This window comes from Mobula hypostoma, chromosome 18, assembly GCF_963921235.1.
Source record: "Mobula hypostoma chromosome 18, sMobHyp1.1, whole genome shotgun sequence".
NCBI classification, from domain to species: Eukaryota; Metazoa; Chordata; class Chondrichthyes; order Myliobatiformes; family Myliobatidae; genus Mobula; species Mobula hypostoma.
This window is the reverse complement of record NC_086114.1, coordinates 6462690-6486066: the sequence shown is the minus strand read 5'-3', so window position 1 is coordinate 6486066 and position 23377 is coordinate 6462690. Positions and strand designations below refer to the sequence as shown.

At 43.1% G+C, this 23377-nt stretch overlaps 1 protein-coding gene across 1 annotated transcript in view; it reads left to right on the top strand.

Moving 5' to 3' along the window:
* The window catches only part of zcchc24 (zinc finger, CCHC domain containing 24), a 257472-nt gene extending 234421 nt beyond the window's left edge, over positions 1-23051 (top strand). Inside the window, exon 4 of the mRNA XM_063070392.1 lies at positions 17399-23051. Coding sequence (XP_062926462.1) covers positions 17399-17512 — 114 coding nt within the window. The 3' untranslated portion in view covers positions 17513-23051. The remainder of the gene's footprint in view (positions 1-17398) is intronic.
* Positions 23052-23377: the final 326 nt, after the last annotated feature.

The following is a 23377-nucleotide window of genomic DNA, read 5'->3' as shown; positions in this document are numbered from 1 at the left end:
CCTGCAGGCAATACGTTCCAAATTGCAATCACATGACCAGTGAGTGAAAAAGATTTGGCATACCTATTGAGTCACTGTAAACCTATACCCAAACTTCAGATGCACTTGTGTTATAAAACATTCTCGCTTAACGAGGGAGAGGTGTCAAGGAATGGAAGGAATTGTTTTCCAGCCTTCATCTTTGCTCATTGACGAGGGGAGTAATGTTAAAGATAAATATTAACTAGAGGTTAGCTTCATTTGTCACATGTGCATTGAAACAGGCAGCGAAATGCGGGATTTGCAGCAACGACGAACACGGTCGGGGACATGCTGGGGGAAAGTCCACAAGTGTCTCCGGGCTTTCAGTGCCAGCACACCATGCCCTCAACTCACTAACCCTAACTGGTCCACCTTTGGAATATGGGAGGAAACCAGAGCACCCAGAGGAGACCCACATAGTAAGCGTGCAAACTCCTTGCAGACACTTGTGGGACTGAACCCCAGTCACTGACGGTGTAAAGCGTTCCACTAACCACTACAAGAACATACTACTCTCTGTGGATTCCTGCTTGGCTCATTTCATTGAGCCAGCCACATCGGTGCTCAGAATGAAACTTCCATTCCGGGCCAGGCTGGGCTCCTTCTCCTCAATTTGTTTTGTTTCTTATTTTTACAAATATCTAACTCCTGAAACATTTATGAATAATCAGAAGCAAGCGAAATAATGGAAAATATCTCATGTGTTGTCACAATTAATTGTTCATGTTCTTGGCTGGAGTTATGTTTGCTGTCATTTTGCGCACAATTTATCATATGCTAATAATTCCGCAGAGGGAGAAAAATGTGGCTCCTCCAAACACATTCATGTCATTTATTCCACTGCTTTTCCACCTGGGACAGGCTGTGGGGTGATGATGGATTCAATGGCAAAACCCTAAGTGAAAGGTGGTGAAGGTATGTCAACAAGAGGCATAGATCAAGTGGACAGCTAGAGACTTCTTCCCCCAGGGCAGCAACAGCTAATACCAGGGGGCATAGTTTTAAGTTGATTGGAGGAAAGTATAGGAAGGGTTGCCAGAGGTCATTTTTATCACACAGAGAGTGGTGAGTGCATGGAACGCCCTGCCAAGGGAATGAGACCCTTCACAGCCCAGATGAAAGGATATTCTCCAGTCGTGTGTTGCTTCAGATTCCAGCATCTGCAGTCTCTTGTGTCTTGACATGAAAAACTTCATAAAACATTTCTTAAAAAAAGTGAACTGAAGGAAGAATGTGAAAGCTTTAGGGAGAGTGCCGAAAATCCAAGGTTTATCAGGATGCTGCCTGGATTAGAGAGCACATCTTATGGGGTTAGATAGAGCAAGCCAGGGCTTTTCTTTTTGGAACGAGGGAAGGTGAGAGGTGTCTTGACAGAGGCGTACAGGAAGACAAGAGGCACAGATTGAAGCATAAGAGCTCAATTTCAAATTTAACCCATCTGTGGATAGGTACACAGATGGTAGGGGTATGAAGGGCTATGGTCCTAGTGAAGGTCAATGGGAATAGGCATTTCAAATGTTTTGGCATGGACTAGATGGGCTGAAGGGCCTGTTTCTGTGCTCTACTTTTGAGTGGACAGCCAGAGACTTCACAGGGCAGAAATGGCTAATATGAGGGGGCATAATTTTAAAGTAATTGGAGGAAAGTATTGCAGGGATCTGGTTCTCTGATGTTTTTCTGGGAAGGAAACCTGCCATTCTTACCCAGTGTCCTTTCCTTTTTAGACACTTCCTCAAGTTCATGGAGGCTTGGCTTCCAATGTAGTGGAGAGTGAAAGACATCAGTACATGATCTTTCACTTAGCACAATAATTCCACATAGTGACATTCTGGTCTTCATAACTTCTTTCAGACCATAAGACCTACAAGCAGAATTAGGGCATTCAGCCCATCGAGTGTGATCCACCATCCCATCATGGCTGACTTATTATCTTTCTCAACCCCATTTTCTGCCACCCGCCCCCCCCCCGTAACCTTTCACACCCTGATTAATTTAGAATCTATCAACCTCCGCTTTGAATCTACCCAATGACTTGGCCTCCATAGCTGTCTATGGCAATTAATTCCACAGATTGACCACACCCGCACTTTCCAAGTCAGCCCGGTGCTAAGATTGATCAAACCTTGGTCAGGGCTGGGTGCAGGAAATCTAGATAAACCTGTCAGAATGTAATCCCTTCAGTGGTGAGATGGTCACAAACTGAAGTGTCTGCATCCCATAAAGAAACAAATGAAGAAAAAATACACAAACACAAGAGATTCTGCAGATGCTGGAAATCCAGAGTAACACACACAAAATGCTGAAGGAACTCAGCAGGTCAGGCAGCATCGATGGAATGGAATAAACAGTCAATGTTTTGGGCTAGGACTCTTCATCAGGAATCAGCATTATTTTTAACCTTCACGTGTTTATTGAATTTCCTTTCAGCTGCTGCACTGTCCATTCAGTGGTCTCTTTATTAGGTAGACCTGTATATCTACTCATTAGTGCAAATTGTAATCAGCCAATCATGAGGCAGCGACCCAATTCATAAAAACATCCAGACATGGTCAAGCGGTTCAGTTGTTGTTCAGACCAAACATCAGAATGGGGAAGAAATGTGATCTAAGTGACTTTGACCAAGGAATGATTGTTGGTGCCAGATGGGGTGGTTTGAGTATCTCAGAAACTGTTGATCTAGTTCTGTGTTAATGAGAGAGGTCAGAGGAGAATGGCCAGACTGATTCAAGCTGACAGGAAGGTGACAGTCACTCAAATAACCACATATTATGACAGTGGTGTGCAGAAGAGCACCTCTGAACACACAACACTTTGAACCTTGAAGTGGATGGGCTACAGAACAGAAGACCACGAAGATACTCTCAGCGGCTATTTGATTAGGTATGGGAGGTATCTAGTGAAGTGGTCACTGAGTGTACTGTATTTCACAATAGCCAGCTCAGATCTTTTTTGAAAAAAACATTGTCACCTCATCAAATCTCTCAGTTCTTTTTACCTCAAAGTTATCAGACAGAAAGAAATCCCTTTTGGTCAGATGATCACGAACCAAGGGTGCCACAGTAGCACAGCTGTCAGCACGACACTATCACAGCTCGAGGCGTCAGAGTTCAGTTCCGGAATCCTCTCTGATTCCAGATTCAGAGAGGAGTCTCTGAATGTCCTCCTTGTGGAATGTGTGGGTTTCCTCTGGGTGCTCCAGTTTCCTCCCACAGTCCAAAGGCATATTGAGTAGATTAATTGCTCATTTTGTAAATTGTCCCGTGATTTATGCTAGGGTTAATTGGGATTGTGGGTTTGCCGTGGTGGTGTAGCTGCAAGGGCCTACTCCATACTGTATCTCTAAATAATACTAAATAAAATAAAATTTCCCCAAGTGTGAATCTTTTCAGCAGTAAAACTGGCCCACAACAGGCAAGTATCTACCTCTCACCTTACTGATAAAAAGAACAACTTAATGTCTAAATCCTATGTTTAGTATACTAATTCCTAAAATACAAGAGATGTTAGTGATGTTGTGAAATGTATAGGAGTTGGCAAAGTCCTGTGGAAAATAAGAAATAAAATAAAGCTGTTTCAGAGTGTTTATTCTGAAAGGTCTCAGCTGAAGAGAATTTGCAGCAACATGTGAGAATCTGGTGAATTGGCAGGAAACCCTTGGGGAGTGAAAACCAAAGCAGAACTTGGCCAAGCTCTGATGTGTGAGATATGCAGACTCCACAATGGCAGCTTGCAGTATGCACCTACTGTGGAGGGGGGTGGGGGGTGTGGAGGGGGTGGAGGCAGCACGGTAGGGTAGTGTCCACTGCAATCATTTCACTGCGGTAGCAATCGCCATTCGGTACGATCCCTTCTATTGTTCTCAAGGAGTTCCTACATTCTCCCCATGTCCGTGTGGATTTCCTCCAGGTGTTCTGATTCCCTCCCACATCCCAAAGGTGGATGGGCTAGAGTGAGCGAGTTGTGGGCATGCTGTGTAGGAGTTGGTGATACTTGCAGACTGTCCCCAGCACATCCTTGGACTGTGTTTGTCATTGACGCAAACAACACATTTCACTCTATGTTTCAGTGTACATGTGACAAATAAAGCTAATCTCTTATCTCTCACGTAAGCATGTATTGTATTCCAAATTATTCTGCAGATTTCAACTGAGCCTATCAGTGTCTAACATTAAAAACTATGCCCACCATCTATTGGAATACAGTGCACGTATACGCACATTGAAACATACCATGAAGTGTGTCACTTGTGTCAAGAACCACCACAGTCTGAGGATATGCTGTGGACAGCCAGCTTCTGTCACCTTGTTTCTGGCACCGACATAGCACACCCACTAACCCTGAACCCAACCCGTAAATATCGGAAATGTGGGAGGAAACGGGAGCAGCCAGAGGAAACCCACCTGATGACGGGGAGAACGTACAAATTCCACACAGACAGTGGTGGGATTCCACCTGGTTCGCTGGCGCCATAACGCATTACGCTACCATGCCACCCACCATAGGAATACAATCGGGGTAGCCAATAGGAATTGGCTGAATGAACCTCATTGTCTCTCTTATTTGATTTAAGATTTCTTAAGGGTGTTGGACCTTCTTTAAGTTATGGGCATCATGCCCACTGCGAATGATCAGCTTCATGCACAGATTGCCTTGGCAAAGCTGATGGGCTCGATCAACACTTTCCCTCTTGAGAGATAGATTAAGAGAAACCTGAAGCCTATTGTCATTCAACTACACACATGTATACCGCCAAACGAGACAAAGTTCCTCCAGACCAAGGAGCAAAACACTGTCCCTATAACTCACTCACATAATACATACAGTAATATTACCACTAGTAAATTAACAAATCATAAGTGCCTTTACGACACAGGTTAAAAAGTAAGCAGGAAAACACTACTGGTGCTTCATGTGTGACAAAACTTGAGTGGCAGCAGGGAGTTCAGTAGTCTCACAGTCCGAAGGTAGAAGCTGTTCCCCATCCTAACTTTCCTTGTCCTAATGCTATGGTACCTCCTGCCTGATGGTAGTGGGAAGAGATTGTCGGATGCATGGGAGGAATTATTGACAACACCCAGTGCCTTGTGCATGCGATGCTCCTAGTAAATATCTCACTGGAGAGAGAGTGCCTGTCTGAGATACCAGAGTACTGGTTTGTGGACTATAGTTTGATGGACTTTGGATCAAGGACTCTTTGGGGCTTCTGCTGCTTGCACAGTGGGGTGGAGAGGTCAGTGCTTCTGCCATTGTGGATGTGGGGGAGGGGTAGTCGATGTCGAGCTGCTGTTTGTGCGAAGGCAGGGGGTGGTGGCTTCAGGGCTTTGATGTTTCTATCGTTCTATGGGGTTTCTTTGTTTCATGGATGTCTGTGAAGAGGACGAATTTCAGGTTGTATTCTGTATGAATACTCTGATATTACATGTTAGATTAGATTATTAGATTATGAGGACATGCAGCCCTCTTTTATTGTCATTTAGTAATGCATGCATTAAGAAATGATACAATGTTCCTCCGATGTGATATCACAGAAACACAGGACAGACCAAGACTGAAAAACTAACAAAACCACATAATTATAACATATAGTTACAACAGTGCAACAATACCATAACTTGATGAAGAACAGGCCATGGGCACAGTAAAAAAAGATCAAAGTCTCTTGAAAGTCCCACATCTCACGCAGACGGGAAAAGGAAGAAAACTCTCCCTGCCATGCCCGACCACAGTCCGACTCTGAGTCATCCGAAAACTTCGAGCTCCAATCTACCTGTACCTTTTAACCTTTGAAATAGGTGGAAGAGAGACCCCGATGATCCTGTCAGCAGTCCTCACAAGTTGTAGGGGCTTGCGTTATGTGCAATCCCAGAAACCCTGTGTTCCTAACTCTTTGCAGCTAGCAATGGATCACTTTCACAATTTCAAACAGAGCATACACAAAGATATGAATGTCAGAGATCTCAAATCTATTGGTTAATGAAATGGTTGTTGTACTTCCTTGAGGTAGTATTTTGTTCAACATTGCAATCGTCTAATTAATCTGTCATTCAGGATTTCACAGTAAGTTATTACAAAGAGCAGGCTTTTATTTTTTAAGCAGAGATGCAAGAAACTGTAGATGCTGGAATCTGGTGCAACAGGAAAAAGTGCTGGAGGATCTCAGTGGGTCAGGCAGCATCTGTGGAGGGACTCGGAGAGTTGATATTTCAGGTTAAGGCCCTTCGTCTGAAATGTACATGGGAGATAACCAGGATAAAGTGATTAGGGGAAGAGGTGGCGCATGCGATGGGTAGATCCAGGTGAGGAGGATTGGTAGGCAGATGGAGGAGGGAAGAGTGAAGATAGTGATGGAGGCTGGGAGGTGATAGATGAAGCCACACAGGGCTGAAGATGATGGAATCTGATAGGAAAAGAGTGGAGCATGAAATCACGGGAAGTGGGGAAGGCAGATGGGAATGGTAGGAGGAGAGGAAACAGTGGGAAAAGTATGTGAGGGTAGGAGGAGTGGAACCAATGGGAGGAGTGTGTGAGAGTGAGGTGGGGAACCAATGGGAGGAACATGTGAGGGTGAGTAGGGGAACCAATGGGAGGAACGTGTGAGGGTGAGGAGGGGAACCAATGGGTGGAACATGTGAGGGTGAGGGGAACCAATGGGAGGAGTGTGTGAGGGTGAGGGGGGGAACCAGTGGGAGCAGTGTGTGAGGGTGAGGGGGGGAACCAGTGGGAGGAGTGTGTGAGGGTGAGGGGGGAACCAGTGGGAGGAGTGTGTGAGGATGGAGGAGGGGAAAGAGACAGAGTGATTGGGAACACAAGATTCTGTAGAAGGTGGAAATCCAGAGCAACACACACACAAAGTGCTGGAGCAACGCAGCAGGCTGGGCAGCATCTGTGGAAGGGAATGAACAGTCCATGTTTCGGGCCAAAACCCTCATCAGGACTGGACGGAGGAATGATCAGAAATTGGAGAAATCGATGTTCATGCCATCAGGTTGGGGGCCACCCGATGTAATATGAGGAATTGCTCCCATGACCAGAGAGTGGCCTCTTCATGGCCGTAGAGGAGACGTTGGACAGGCACATCAGAATGGGATTAACTGGGAACTAGGGGGTGTGTGCTAGAGGAATTGAGTGGGAGGATAGTATCATTCTTTTTGATTATCTTTGAAATCAGAATGAGAATTAGGTTTAACATTACTGGCACATGTCTTGAAATTTGTAGTTTTTGTGGCAGCAGTACAATGTAATACATAATAAAATCTGAATTACAGTGCCTATATATCTAAGTATATATTGTGCCTATAAAAACTATTCACCCACTTGGAAGTTTTCATGTTTCATTGTTTTACAACATTGAATCACGGTGGATTTAACTTAGCTTTTTTGAAGCTGATCAATAGAAAAGATTCTTTCGTGTCAAAGTGAAAACAAATTTCTACAAATTGGTCTCAATTTATTACAGTTATTAAATACAAAATAATGATTGCATAATTACTCATCCCCTTCAAGTCAGTATTTAGTAAATGCACCTTTGGCGGCAAATACAATTTTGAGTCTGTGTGGTTCGGGCTCTATCAGCTTTGCACATCTGGAAACTGCAATTTTTCCCCATTCTTTACAAAACTGCTCAAGCTCTGTCAGATTGCATGGGGATCATGAGTGAACAGCCCTTTTTAAGTCCAACCACAAATTCTCCATTGGATTGAGGTCTGGACTCTGACTTGGCCACTCTAGCACATTAACTTTGTGTAGCTTTGGCTTTATGCTTGGGATCATTGTCTTGCTGGAAAACAAATCTTCTCCCAAGTCTCAGTTCTCTTGCAGAATGCATCAAGTTTTCCTCCAGGGTTTCCCTGGATTTTGCTGCATTCATTTGACCCTCTGACTTCACAAGCCTTCCAGGGCCTGCTGCAGTGAAGCATTCCCACAGCATGATGCAGCCACCACCATGCTTCACAGTAGAGATAGTGTGCTTTTGATGACGTACAGTGTTTAGACTGAGGGCCAAAAAGATCAATTTGAACCTTCTTCCAGCTGACTTCAGAGTCTCCCACATGCCTTCTGGCAAACTCTAGCTGAGATTTCATGAGAGTTTTTTCAATAGTGGCTATCTCTTTACCACTCTCCCATAAAGCTGCGACTGGTGAAGCCCCCGGGCAACAGTTGTTGCTTCCCTTGCTAGTTCCCTTCTTACACAGTCACTCAATTTTTGAGGACGGCCTGCTCCAGGCAGACTTACAGCTGTGCCATATTCTTATCATTTCTTGATGGTTTACTTAACTGTACGCCAAAGGATATTCAGTGACTTGGAAATTTTCTTGTCTCCATCTCCTGACTTGTGTTTTTCAATAACCTTTTCGCGGAATTGCTTGGAGTGTTCTTTTGTCTTCATGGTGTAGTTTTTGCCAGTTTACTGACTCACCAGTAGTTGGACCTTCCAGATACAGGTGTATTTTTAACTACAATCAATTGAAACACCTTGACTGCACATGGTGATCTCCATTTAACTAATTACGTAACTTCTAAAACCAGTTGACTGCACCAGCCATGATTTGGTGTGTCATATTAAAAGGGGATGAATACTTATACAATCACAAACAAGAGAAAATCTGCAGATGCTGGATATCTGAGCAACACACACAAAATGTTGGAGGAACTCAGCAGGCCAGGCAGTAACTATGAAAAAAAAGCTCAGTTGATGTTTTGGGCCAAAACTCTTTGGCAGGACTGGAGAAAAAAGACTGAGGAGCAGATTTAAAAGGTGGGGGGAGGGGGAGAGAAACAATAGATGATAGGTGAAACTTGCAGGGGGGAGGGATGAAATAAAGAGCTGGGAAGTTGGTTGGTGAAACAGACAGAAGGCCATGAAAGAAAGAAAAAGGGCGCCAGAGGAAGGGGATGGGCAGGCAAGGAGATAAGTTGAGGGAGGGAAAAGGGGATGGGAAATGGTGAAGGTGGGGATGGTGGTAGGCATTACTGGAAGTTTGAAAAATCGATGTTCATGCCATCAGGTTGGAGGCTACTCAAGCAGAATATAAGGTGTTGTTCCTCCACCCTAAGTGTGGCCATATCACGACAGTGGAGGAGGCCATGGATGGACATAACAGATTGGGAATGGGAGTGGAATTAAAATGTGTGGCCACTGGGAGATCCAGCTTTTTCTGGTGGACAGAGCGTAGATGCTCAGCGAAGCGATCTCCCAGTCTACATTGGGTCTCACCGATATACAAGAGGCCACACCAGGAGCACCAAACTCAGTGTATGACCCCAACAGCCTTTCAGGTGAAGTGTCACCTCACCTGGAAGGACTGTTTTGGGCCCCGAACGGTAGTGAGGGAGGAGGTGCAGGGGCAGGTGTAAAACTTGGTTCCACTTGCAAGGTACTGTTCCTGGGTTCAATGTCCATTCAGAAATCGGATGCCAGATGGGTAGGAGCTGTTCCTGAATCATTGAATGTTTGTTGTCAGGCTCCTGTACCTCCTCCCTGATGGTAGCAATAAGAAGAGAGTATGTCCTGGGTGATGGCGGTCCATCATGATGGATGCCACCTTTTTGAGGCATTGCTCCTTGAAGATGCTACAGTGCCCATGATGGAGCTGACTGAGTTCACAATTTTCTACAGCTTATTTCAATCCTGTGCAATAGCCACCCCGCCCCCCAACCCATACTAGATGGTGACTCAGCCAGTTAGAATACTCTTCACAGTACATCAGTAGAAATCTCCTCAAAATCCTAATGGAATAAAGCTGCTGTTGTGCCTTCTTTGTAACTGCATTGATATATTGGGCCCAGGAAAGATCCTCAGAGATGTTGACACACAAAAACTTGAAATTGCTCACTCTTACCACTTCTGATCCCTCTTTGTGGACTACTGAGTGTTCCATTGTATTACCCTTTCTGAAGTCTGCAATCAGTTCTTTGGTTTTACTGACATTGAGTGTGAGGTTGTTGCTGCGACAGCACTCAACTAGCTGATATATCTCGCTCCTGTACGTCTTATTGTCACCATCTGAAATTCTGCCAACAACAGCTGTATCATCAGCAAATTTATGGATGGCATTTGAGCTGTGCACCACACAGTCATGGGTGTAGAAAGAGCAGAGATGTGGGCTAGGCTCACATCCTTAAGGTGTGCCAGAGTTGATTGTCAGCGAGGAGGGGGAGTTATTTCTGATCCACACAGGCTGTGATCTTCCAGTGAGAACTGGCTACAAGCTGAACTGTGCTTCATTCTAACCAGTGAGATTTGGATTCAAGTTGCACTCCAAATAATTCAGCACAAGACTCTCAACCAGTTTTGCAGTGCATTACAGAAGGCCACTGCAGTTCTAGGGGTATTGTCCTTCAGATGGGTGGTTTAACTGAGACACTGACTCACCTCGTCAAATGGACTTCAGATATCTTACTTGAAAGGGAGTGTGTTTCAGAATGAAAATCATTCATTGTCTCTGGTCATTATCACATTACTGTTTATGGGTGCTTACTGTGACCACCTCAGTACCTCAGAATCACTGACATGTTGTGAAATTTGTCGTTTTGTGGCTGCGGTGCATTGCAATACATAACAATTACCATAAACTGAAAGATATATATATATAGTGCAAAATTAGAGCAAAAATAGTGATGTAGTGGTTCATGGACTGTTCTGAAATCTAACGGCAGGTGGGAAGTTGTTCCTAAAATGTTGAGAGTGGATCCTCAGGCTCCAGATTACAGCATCTACAGTGTCTTGTGTCATTCCCTCCACAGATGCTGCCTGAATCATTGAGTTCTGCACCTCCTCCATGATGTTAGTAATGAGAAGAGGGCATATCCTTGATCATGAGTGTCCTTCATGGTGGATACTGCCTTTTTGAGGCATCACATTTTGATCGTGTCCTCAGTGGTGGGGAGGGTTGTGCCTGTGATGGAGCTGGCTGAGTTTATAACAATCTGCAGCTTTTTATGATCCTGGGCATTGGTGTCTCCATACCAGATGGTGATGCAACCACAGTACATCTGTAGACATCTGCTGGAATCTTTGGTGACATACCAATTCTCCTCAAATCCCTAATGAAATCTAGTTGTGCCTTCTTTGTAATTACATCAATATGTTGGGCCCAGGATAGATCTTCAGAGATATTGACTCCCAGGCACAAATTTACTGCAATATTTCTGACTTTTCAACAACTCCAAATTAGTCCATTGACTGCAAATCACCTCAAGATGTTCTGAAAGGGATTCATAGGAGCCACATCAACCCAGTTCTCTTTTTGCAGGATTGGCCATTTGACCATGGTTTCACTTCAACATAGCACACGTTAGTGTTCTTAAAACTAATAAGGATTCAGCCCTATTTGGTGTAGAAGAATTATTTCTCAATTTTTCAGCCATAGCCTGGACACAAATGGTCTTTCTTTTTTTTAAATAAATAGATTGTTTTTTTTCAAGAAACTTGGGTCCACTGAAAGGCTGCAACCTCTTGGGGCATGAGTAAGCAAATTGTCCCTGCCTGTTAAAGAAGATTTATTTCCATTGCATTATTTCTGGGCACTCTCTCAGTTAAACAGTCCAAATAACTACGATGTCTTTTGGCTTTCAGCAACAAGCCTCTGGGATTTAGAGGAAAGCTGATCCCCAACCAATGTGAAAACATAACCAAGAACTCTAGCAGAACCTGACCTGTGTGTATTTTTTCTTCAGACTCTCCCTGTACTTTGCCCAGTCTCTTGATTTTTTGCAGTGGCCAGAAATGAGTAAGTTGACTCGTCAACTTGGCTTCATTTGATTAAAGCAACGGTTGAAGGTAAACCCTTCTCTGTTGTAGTAATTCACAGCGGTAAGCTCATGTAATTGTTGAAGGATGAATTGTTTGGGCAACTGTTGTTCCAATACTCTGTGCACTTGTTCCAGGAAAATGATCCCTAAATCTCGAAGTACAGTTGGTACCTCTGTTTTGTGTTAGTTTCTTGACAGTATGTTCAGAATCAGTTTTGATTTCACCAGCATACGTTGTGAAATTTGCTTTCGCTGTTGGCATTCTCAAATGTTGCTCAGTCGCCAGCTTTGCATTTGGAAGTGATGAGTGTGAGTTAATAATTGGGCCAAACTTATTTAATAAGAGTCAATAGGTTCATTTAATGTCAGAAAATTATATGCAATATATAGTACATCCTGAAATTCTTTTTCTTTGCAAGTAACCACGGAAACCCCAAAGAGTGAATGACAGTTAAAGTGAGAACACCAAAGCCCCCCCCAGCTTTCCCCCCACGCACAAGCAGCAGCAAGGCCGACCCCCCACCCCCACCAGCACGAAGCATCGGCGCCCCCCACTGAGCACACAAGCATACAGCAAAGCATCAATAAGGACACAGACTTGCAGTACCCCAAAGACTACTCGTTCACCTGGTAATTCAACACACCACAGGCTCTTGCTCTCTCCCTAATGAGGGAAAAAGTAGTATCCCCATTTCACAGCGAGAGGGGAGATATAACAAACAACTCGCTGATTTATGATGTTAAAACTATGTTGCAGGATATCAAAAAGCGGCCGGTCGTGAGGCCCTAAAAGCGGGTCCCATTCCCGCAAAGAACCAAAGTCAGAGTGTAACTCCAGGTCAGGGTCTTCAAAAAAACCTTGAGGAAATAAGAGATATCAAAGATAGAAACAGAGCTGATTCTGAAGATGCAAACAAAGGAGTCGCCATTTAGTGTCATCCTGTTCCCCTTGCTTTTTATTCACCCTTGTTCCCAAGCATCTTTATCTTTTGAATCAACCTACAATGAGGGAATTTACCAAATGCTTTACATTTTAAAAAATTCTTTGGAGATACAGTGCACAATAGGCCCTCAGGCCATTCAAGCTGCATTGCCCAGCAACCCCCGACAAGCACGATTTAACCCTAGTCAGAGGACCATTTACAATGACCATTTAACTTACCCGGTACCTCCGTGGACTGTGGGAGGAAACCGGAGGAGCTGGAGAAATCCCACCCACATTCCACGTGGAGGAGCTGGAGAAATCCCACCCACATTCCACGTGGAGGATGCACAGAGACTCCTTACCGAGGATGTTAGGATTGAACTCTGAATGCTGATGCCTGGAGCTGAGTTAGTATCGTGTCAATACTAAAGTCTGTGTAGATAACATCCACAGCTTACCCTCATAACGCTTCCTTGTCACCTCCTCAAAAAACGCGATCACGTTTGTAATGCATCACCTCTCCAGCAAAAATCCATGCTGACAGTCCCCAAGCAGGCTTTGCCTTTCCAAATATGCTTAAATCCCACCCCACAGTATTCTCTCCGATAGCTTCCCGGTCAGTAACCCTAAAGCCTGATTTATACTTCTGCGTCAAGTGGACGCCATAACCTACGCAAGTGGCCTACACGCGTTGTGAACATTTTTACTTGTGCGTTGGTGTGTCTGCGTCGCTCTGCAATTCGCGCACGTTGCGCATGCGCACACACCTGCCCGTGCAAGGCTTCATGGTCATGGTAGTCTTTCTCAGGGTAAACAAGTTTAAAACGAGCGTCTTTTTTCCTAAAAGCGGAATGTGTCCTCCATAATTTCAGAGGCCTGTAAAGCTTTATTGAAAGCATTACAGCCAGAGTTCCTTCCCTGCCCTTCAGTCGCCCAGTGGGAAGCTTTTGCAGCATAGGAGGAAATGCGATGCTACCAAGCGGACCAATCACAGTTGTTGCAGTCTGCGTTGCCGTGACATGTAGTTACATTTTGGGAGAGGTGCATGTCAGGCTACGGCACAGGGATCCACATAGGCACTGCGTAGGGTTCGCAGCTACGCCATACCTACAGCATCGATTTGACGCAGAAGTATAAATCAACCTTTAGTGTTTACTCAATGAACACTTAAGGTGCACTTTCACAAGGAGCATCCCTTCACACAAGCAAGGTTGTGATTTGTGGGACCTGTGAGGTCTACTTCTGCACTTGATGGAGCAGACACTATGCTGGTGGTGTTAGTGTGGAGGAATCTCTGGAGATTGAGCAGTCGTGAGGGGGGGTGGGCGAAGGGAGGTGGGGGAGAAATACCCATTTATCTTTGACACCAGATCTGATTTGGTTGGAGAGAGGCCAGAGCCATCTGAGAGCTGCTCAGAAACTGGAGTCAGCGAAGGAGGACCCATTGAAGAAATTTGTTGCTATTCACCATTCATGGGGGGTGCATAAACACGTCAGCTTCCTGCAGTCCCAGAGTCAACTCCTACAACCACCACCGAATCTGAGATCATTTCACAGCCAAGCAAAGTGATCTCCCTTGTTAGGAAAGATGTTATCCCACAAGAGTAAAACATGGCTCCACAGAGATTAAATCTTTAAGCCTGAATGGGACAATTTAAAACTTTACTGTGCTGTTAATGCCTGAATAGTAGTTGTATTATATTGTACATATATATTGAGTTGCATTCTATCTTGAGTTGGAGTTTGTAGTGAAGCAGGGGGGAGTGTTGTGTATTCAATATTTCAGTAATAATTGAGTAATATTGCAAATATATTGTTTGATTAAGCATTCTGTGTTTAAAATTAATTACGGGTTATAAGTAAAATTATATAAATGGCATATGTCACTATGGCACCATGTCATATATGTTTGCTCTGCTTAAAGTAAAATCAAAACTAACGTAAACATATTCTGGATGCCCATCTTTTTTTAATTAGCTTTTATGTTTTGGAGTTCCAAAACGTAAGACTGTTTATTCATTTCCATAGATGTCATTGTCCTGCTGATTTCTCCAGCATTTTGAATCTGTTACTGGGGACATGGATGCTGTTTACATGACCAGCATGAATTCCAATCCCTAACCATCGTTCTAGATGTTTTTTGGGCTAATGTCTACAGAGGTGAAGATTAGTTGTGTTTGTCACGTGTGCATTGGAACATCAAAGCACACAGTGCCAGTGACCAACACAGTCAGAAGATGTGCTGGGGGCAGTCCACTGTTTCTGGTGTCAACATAGTGTGCCCACAACCTAACCCTTGCATATTTGGAATGTGGGTGGAAACCAGAGTACCCGGCGGAGACCTACGCAGTAACAGGCTGAACATACAGACTTCTTACAACCAGTGACAGGAATTGAACCACGACCCTCCAGTTGCTGGGCTGTATAAAGTTATGTTAACTGCTGTGCTACTGTGCCGCCTACAGAGTGGAATGTGAACTCACGACCTTTGGCAGTAGTGTAGTGCCAGCAACATGTTGGTGTTACGGTTAGCACAACCGCTTTACAGTGGCAACAATCAGCGATTGGAGTTTGATTCCCACCGCTGTCGGTAAAAGGTTGGTACTTGCTCTCCCTGACCGTGTGAATTTTTTCCAGGTGCTCCGGTTTCCTCCCTCATTCCAAAGATGTTACTGAGCTGTGGGTATGCTATGTTGATGCTGGAAGCCTGGCAACGCTTACAGGGTGTGTCTCCAGCACAATATTCGCCGATTCGATATGACACAAACGGCGCATTTCACTGTACCCGTGACAAATTTAACTAATCTTTAATCTTTCTTTAATTTTTGTGGAAAACCAAGAATTAAGGCCAGACCTGTGGTAAACCATATATATATAGGTTGTAACTGGGTTACCTGTCTAGACATGCCCCTCTGCTGACTGCTCCTGTGGCTCCTCCCACAGACCCCTGAATAAAGGCGATTGTGTCACTGTTCCTCCCTCAGTCCAGGACAGATACTCAGCATGGACGTTGGTCCATTTACTGTTAATAAAAGCCTTTCAGTATTTACTCTACTTCCAGTCTTTTGGAGTAATTGATAGTGCATCAAGACCATAATGTGGAAAATTGCCGTGGTGTGTCCTGAGCACAGAAATCAGGACCAATCCAATTCACCTCATCTTATTATTACACAAACTGTCTGCTACTGTTCAAAGTGATGGAAGCCCATCACTGATTGTGTTGTCAAGTGAAACTGTCCCATCTACTTACTGACGATGCTCGGGATCATTCTAAGTTATGGCCTTTATCGGTGGCATAATTATGGGTTAACTAAAATGAGAGCCTTTGGCAGCCAGGAGTTCAGTGGGAATGCTTTCAGATGACTAAATAATGTGTTTGTTGTTGTTGCAAGTGATACTGATTCATTTACGTTTGTGAGACTGAAATTTGAGGCGTCTTTTGACATTCTTAATCACCAAATGAGAATGAAAACAAAAAGCACAAAAGCCAAATGAAAGCATAATGGAGAAACATTCAAAACACACTGTACTTCATGTGGACCGGTTCTTCATAACTGGTACCCGGGACAGATGTGATGCTCGAGGTCAGAAGTTAAGTAAGGAGCTGTCTGCCTGATGTGGCCATGCGGAATCACACAGAGCTGGACCCCACCATTAACTGAGGGGGTCTCGGACCCCAGGTTGGGAACCCCTGAAGTGGGAGTGAAGAAGAAGAAAAAAAATCAGTGTACATGTAAATAGGAGTCACCCTTGACCAACTTATGATGTAACTTTTCAGCCAATAGGAAATTGGATTATCAGGGGCTGATTGGATTATCAAAGCCTATAAGGCTGGGAGGTCATTGGTGTTTACATTCGGCAAAATCTAATCAAAATTTGGTGAGTACGTACTAGACTTCAAGTCAATGAAAGGGGACGTGGATAAGCATAATGCAGATAGTCTCAGATAAGTGTAGCCAGGGATTCCATGCTCAGTGTTTTTAATATGAGATTGCAAATTCTTTCCCTTACTCCCAGCTCACTCTGTTGTTAAGGGGGATTTAAACAGCTCCCATTTTAGGCTCCAGTGAACTGCTTTATAGTTGACTTTCTGTCAACATGTCTCATCTGTACCCAGGAAAGTGCATGTTCTGTGGTGTCTCACCTGCTTCTACCTTTCAAATGGATGCCTAGACTTCAGAAGTGCATGCAGCCAAGGCAGATGCTTGCAGGGTCAAGGCAGGGATTCAAGATTCAAATGAAGTGTTGTGCTGAGATGAGAGAGGTGATTCTTCATTGGTCTCAGCCACATGTCTGTTGCAATTTGGATAAGTATACACCAACAGTGTGGCACTCCCTCTGTACCGTCCAGAGTTAATCACCAACAGTGCAGCACTCCCTCTGTACTGTCCCTGCATTGAATGAATGTCAGTAAACAACACTCAAACCTACAACCTCCCGACCCAGAGGTAAGTCACTAACAGCAGACAGGAAGAGACTGAAATGGGCATGAAAAAGGCCTCACTTGACTGAATGATACACCTTAAACAAAAAATGTGGCCTTTGAAAGTCAGAAGCTGAGATACCTTTGGTCTGGACCAAAGATGACAATTCCATAAAGATCTCAAATAACAATTTACTCTTAATGTCACATTTCCTCGGTTATTGCGTGAACTTGTTTTGTAATTTTTAATTTGTGGTTTGTCCCGATTCTTTTCCCAGAGACCCTTGGAGAAACCTGATGGCCTGGACGTGTCAGACCAGAGCAAGGAGCACCCTCAGCATCTGTGCGAAAAGTGCAAGGTTCTGGGCTATTATTGCCGCCGGGTGCAGTGAGTGGTCTGCCGGCATCCGTGACCACCCCCAACAGCACCCCAACCCTACCCACCCGCCTGCCTTCCCCTCCTGACATTCGAGAGTCCTCAGACCACACTCATCTGAAGAAGAATTCACCAAAACCAACAACTAACAAGCCTTAAATTTGGTAGAATGTGACTGTTGCCTGTGTATGCGTGTAATTCCAGGTTCTATTTCCAAGTTGTATTTATGGTATCGTTAACTACCAGGAGCAGTATTACCAATGGCACCTTATACGGCGTGTCGTGCCTCCTCTTTGTTTACAGTGACTTTGTACCATGGACAAGTGCAAAAGGGGAAGAACATACTGGGCTTCGAGGCTGATATTTAAACCAATCCCCTGCAGTGCCATTACTAATCATTAAGCCAATAGCACAAGTTCATTTGCTGTGAAAGGTCACTTTGATTTCCCCCTCCCCGACCCAACCCCACCCCCTCCCCTCCCGTTTGCCCCAGGTCTTTGGTTTCCAAAAGCTGATGAGCATCAGTATTAGAATCGTAAAACAAAAGATAAGAAATGGTTATTGGCAAGTGATGACTGACAATATGTGTCTGTAGAGTCAAGAGTAGGAGGGAATAGAGACTCGAGAATTGAGTGCCATTGGTTAACTCTTCAGAGTGCCGATTAATATTTCTGTAAAGTGCGGCAATGCAAGTGTGTTAGGTCTCCTAATGCAAAAGAATAGTGGAGTGTTCAGCAAATTAAATACTGTGAGAATTTTTATATCTTTTCAATAATTTAATCAGCAAACACTAAGTGCCTTTAAAAACTTATTTCCCTACCTGTCATTTTAAAATTAGCGTTGTTCCCAATTTTTGGCACCACATTTCATCTAGGATGGGATCTCATTGACTGTTTCCCCAGCGTTGCTTTGTGATTCACTGTCAAGAGGTTTAAGACAGCAAGCTAGCCTCTGGGACTGGTGCTCTGCATAATTAAGCAGCTTGGATATTTGTTAGGTGTGCAGAGATGGAGGGAGGAAGTGGGAGAGGGCCACCAGGGTGGATTGTGCAGCATCTCAGTCTAGTGATCCACCCCTCCCTCCTTCAGTCTGGTGGGCTTCTCCCACTGAGGCTACACCCTTGTCCACTCCACCCTCACCACTTCACATACAAGTTCTGCTCAGTACAAGGAAGTATCATAATCATTTCAACGTTGGAGTAAACCTAAAGTTGCCTGAGATCCTGCAAACCTCTTAAAGCCTAGTGTTAATATCAAGGAGCATTTCTGACCAATCAGCTGACCTCTTAGAAGCTTCTGCCCTCATTTCTACAGGGGCAAGTTTATATCATAGATTGCACATCTAGTTGTTTTGTTACAGATCTTTCAAGACAGAGAGGTCAGTGTCTCATTCTTTCTTAAAACATTGTCAAAACAAAAAAGACAACAATCTGTAGATAGCAGTTACTGAAGGTGGCATTAGTGTGACCATAGAGACAGGCCAAGGTGAACATAGTGGTGTATAATCACAAGGGCAAAATTGTCTGAATTTGTCATCTGTAACAAATGTTTATTATACTGATATTTACCAACAGAATTTTTGTTGAATTTTAAACAGAAACTGATTCATTAGTAATCCAGTGTCCCAAATGCATACAGCTTTCGAAAAGGAACAGCTGAAGGGTCTCCATAACCAATCAGACTGCAAGATTCTTAGTCAGTGTAAACTATAGGCTAGAACTTGATGTCAAACTTTTATAGGGGGTGCAATAAAGAAAAGGGATGAAAGACAGGATTAGATTAGCAAGAATTGAAAGAAACTGAAAGAAAATATTCTGCATGAATTACCTATTTAAGTTAATTGTCTTGAGATCTCTACCAATTTAAGGGGCTCAATCAATGAGACTGCACAATTGTCAAAGTTAATTTTAAGAGTCAGAGGGGGTTATCTGTAATTATTTAATAATGTGCCATGATCTCCAACAATTTTTAAATTTGGAGTCTAAATTAATTAGATTCCAGAGTTGCAGTAGTTAATTTTATGAATCAGAAGAGTGAGGGGTAGGGAGGAGGAGGGTATCTGTAATCATTTACTAGCATGGCATTTAAAATCGTACACTGAATATACAAGCCCTAACCTTCTCTGCAGGGAACACTCTATTACAGAGATATGGTCTGTTTTTTTTTAATGGGCATTCTTTTGAAGTCTGAGCACGACAGAAACTTGTCAGTTTAGAATACAGGCACTTTTCCCCTCATACCAGTGAAGTACAGAAAGCCAGCATGACTCACTGAGATCACTTTATACACTGTAATTTTAGCTGAGTGACAACAGCAGATGGCTTACAGGTTCTTGCTGCGACACACGAACATCACAGTTGGTCAGTGAGCACCTGCAATGGCCAAAATGTCACTTTTGAGGTATCTGAAGACCTGCATAGCCCTGTCTTCACCTTACCGCACTCTCTCCTCCCCTCGTCTCATGTTCCGCGGTTTCTGAAATAGCTCCTGATATTTAAGATCAGTGCTGATCATACCTCTTTACAGACATCCTATGATCATTTGCTATCTTTCTAATGCTCCATTTCCTGGCTTCAAAAAGGCAATTTTTATTTGGGGAGAGCGATTGACTATTACAAAGTAGATTCTACACCCTGTCCCCAGTCACCCTGGGAATTACAGACTGATTCCCAAACTACAAGCCTCTTCAAGCAAATGGCTTTTCAGTTGAGAACGCTGATAATCAGTGCAAAGCCGTGGTTCTGTCTCCTTGCTGCCCTACAATCTAGCACATGGATTGAGATCTCTGGAATGAGAATTGCGAGTCTGTGTGAATGTTACTGTTATCCACACTGAGGCTTGTGGAGAGTCCCGGACTTCTGATCAAGCCATCAGTATGGTTCAACAGGTAATGCAATGGGTAACAAGGACCTGCTTGTGTTGTTGCCGGAAACCTTCCTGTTCATAACCAGATTAGAGATAAAAAATATCCCAGCCTAGGCTCACAAGCTCTCATCTACACCACCGTACCGGACATTACAGAGTCTTACGGCATAGGCACACCATAACACACCATAACACACCGTGTCCTTACCAACTAGAACTCAACTATACTAATCCTGTTTGCCATCACTTAGTCCATTGTTCGCCAAGCCCTGGTGATTCAAGTAATCATCTAGTTACTTCTTATAACCTTCCCACCCCCAGACTGACAAGAAACAGTGCCAGTCCTGCTCCCAAAATTTGTGAGTTGGACTGACCAATAGCAACGCACACTAAGCTCTCACCCGGCCTAAACCCCACATCTTTACCCCTCTCCCTCTTGAAAATGGCAATAGGATTTGTGGCTTCATACTTGCAAAGGGTGAAAGGTGATCAGCTGAGGTAAGTTACCTGGCGATCCAGCATGCAGTCTTTAGGGTGTTCATTCATACTAGGCTGCTTGTCACAAATGCTAATGATTTTCAGCAGACCTCTCCCACAAATAAAGGGCTGTCTAGATGTCAGGCACTTTACCCTTCGACCTTATAATGAAACAGATATCAGGAGTGTGTGTCCAATCACCTGCACCCTTGCTGCTGACAGAAATGTTAAGTCACTCCCTAAAGGGTTAACCAAGAGATACCTGTCAGGAAGCTGACAAGAAACTTATACACTAGTACGTGAGTATGTACGTGGGGTTTTTAAGGGACAATCAGTTTGGAGTTTTTAGCTATATTGGATATATTTACCCATATATGAATTGTGCTTACTGATGTATTTATCTGAAGTATTACTTGACTATAGTCCTTCTTTGTTTGGATTTTTTATACTATGTGTGTATTTTGGAAATCTTCTAGATGTTAAAAATTTTAATGTTAACAAATATTTCTTATAAAGCCAAGTTCCTATCTGTCCAAGTTCCTGTTTATCTTTGCAGTAACCGTTTTGTATATATTCAAGAGGCATAAGTTTTGGCCCTCCATTCTAATGGGGCTTTTTGTTTGAAGTGATGTGGATTTTTAAAAAACATAATTCTCTCAAGACCTTTTCTACTAAATTACTAATACAGCTGATGAGATTTTTCTTGAATATTTTACAAGCCAAGGTTATAAACAAAAGAAAATATTATTTAAATTCTTTTTTCTACAGTTCATTGTCTGTATAAAGTATGCATCAGGAACAATCTGACTAGGAAGGTAAATAATGTAAAACAGATGATTATTGTATGAAAGTTGGTACATAATTCTTGAGGGAAAGTGAAATAAACCAATACAATTCTTGAAGCCATATATAAAATCCGGATGAAAATATTATCAGTATTAATTAGCCTGCATTTATTCTAGTGTTTAAACTAATTTTACTTTGTTTTAGTAATGCATTACATTTATATATGTGTATTTTGGGAAATAACTGAACTTAGTAGCAGTTTTAGGTTGTTCAAAGTAACACAGAACTTTTGTTCATCTTTTATCAGGAAAGGCGAAATGGAGAAATGTGGATATTGTGTAATGTAAGCATATATATGATTGCTACTATTTAGTTGAGGGACAGATTAGCTGTTCTGTTAGCAAAAAAAGAAACACTCTTTGCTACCAGAAAATATGAAACACGTTTGGTTTTATTTTATATTAAAAAAATGAGAGTAGATGCCAGGAAGGAGTGATTTTTAGATATTTAATTGGTAGATGGAAATTCACCACTGTACAACTGTGAAACTGTGAGTTAAATTTGTAACGCTGGAATACTGGTGTATGCAAGAAGCCTGTGCCACAGAACTGATAAGGAATAGATAGTGTCAGAGGTCTGCCAGCAACTGTGTTCTGTGGCAAAGATGCAGGCTTAATTTAGAGAGGAGCCCTGTAGACCAGGGGTTCCCAACCTGGGGCCCAAAGTCCCCTTGCTTAATGGTATTAGTCCATGGCATAAAAAGGGTTGGGAAGCCCTACTGTAGGCATATGACTACCATCCAAACACCGTGTGATAGCGTAGACTATGCATGTGCATGTACTTTGCTTGGCCAGGTAAATGCGAGCATTCAAAGTCTTCAATTTTTAACCGTAGCCTTACTGAAAGCATTAGAATTTTAATGAATGCTGAGGAAGTTTGCAGAGAAAACGTACTTGAACTTAACATGCTGACGGATTCTTTAGGAAAAAGCTCTTCACTACATTTTTTTACATAGATATATTACACTGACTAATACTGTGTCAAGCATTTTTGGGTGCTTGATTGTAGTCTCAAATGAAGAATAAGATATATATATTTGGAACCTTACTGTAGACCATTTGTAACCAGCATGCCTTGTTTTTTTTCTGATCAACTTGATGGGATTGTTTACTTATTATTTCTAGATAACAGTATTAAGACTTTTTTTGTACAGCTGAAATGTATGGACAAACTCAGAGGGATTGGGTAATGGAGAATTAAATTCCTGTATATGAAGTGTTATGAACAGTAAGTTCAATGGGGAAGGATGTTACCTGGTCTCATTGATGTCCATTACAATGGCATTCCCTCATGTGCCTTATTGTTGCTGGTTAGTATAAGCCTGCTTATGAAACTTTCAATAGTATTCTATTGGTGCATTAAAACAATGCAAGAAAAAAACAAGAATTCTGTCCTGTGTTTGTGTTTATTTCTCGACACAACCTCAGTTAAATCAAAGATCTTAAAACAATGCTCATGGGTACAACACAACCATAACCTTAGACCATGCTCAGGGGTACAACACAACCATGACCTTAGACCATGCTCAGGGGTACAACACAACCATGACCTTAGACCATGCTCAGGGGTACAACACAACCATGACCTTAGACCATGCTCAGGGGTACAACACAACCATGACCTTAGACCGTATATGGCAGTACAATAATACAATGGTGAGCAAAAATGTGAAATTTGACATTCCCCTTATTTGC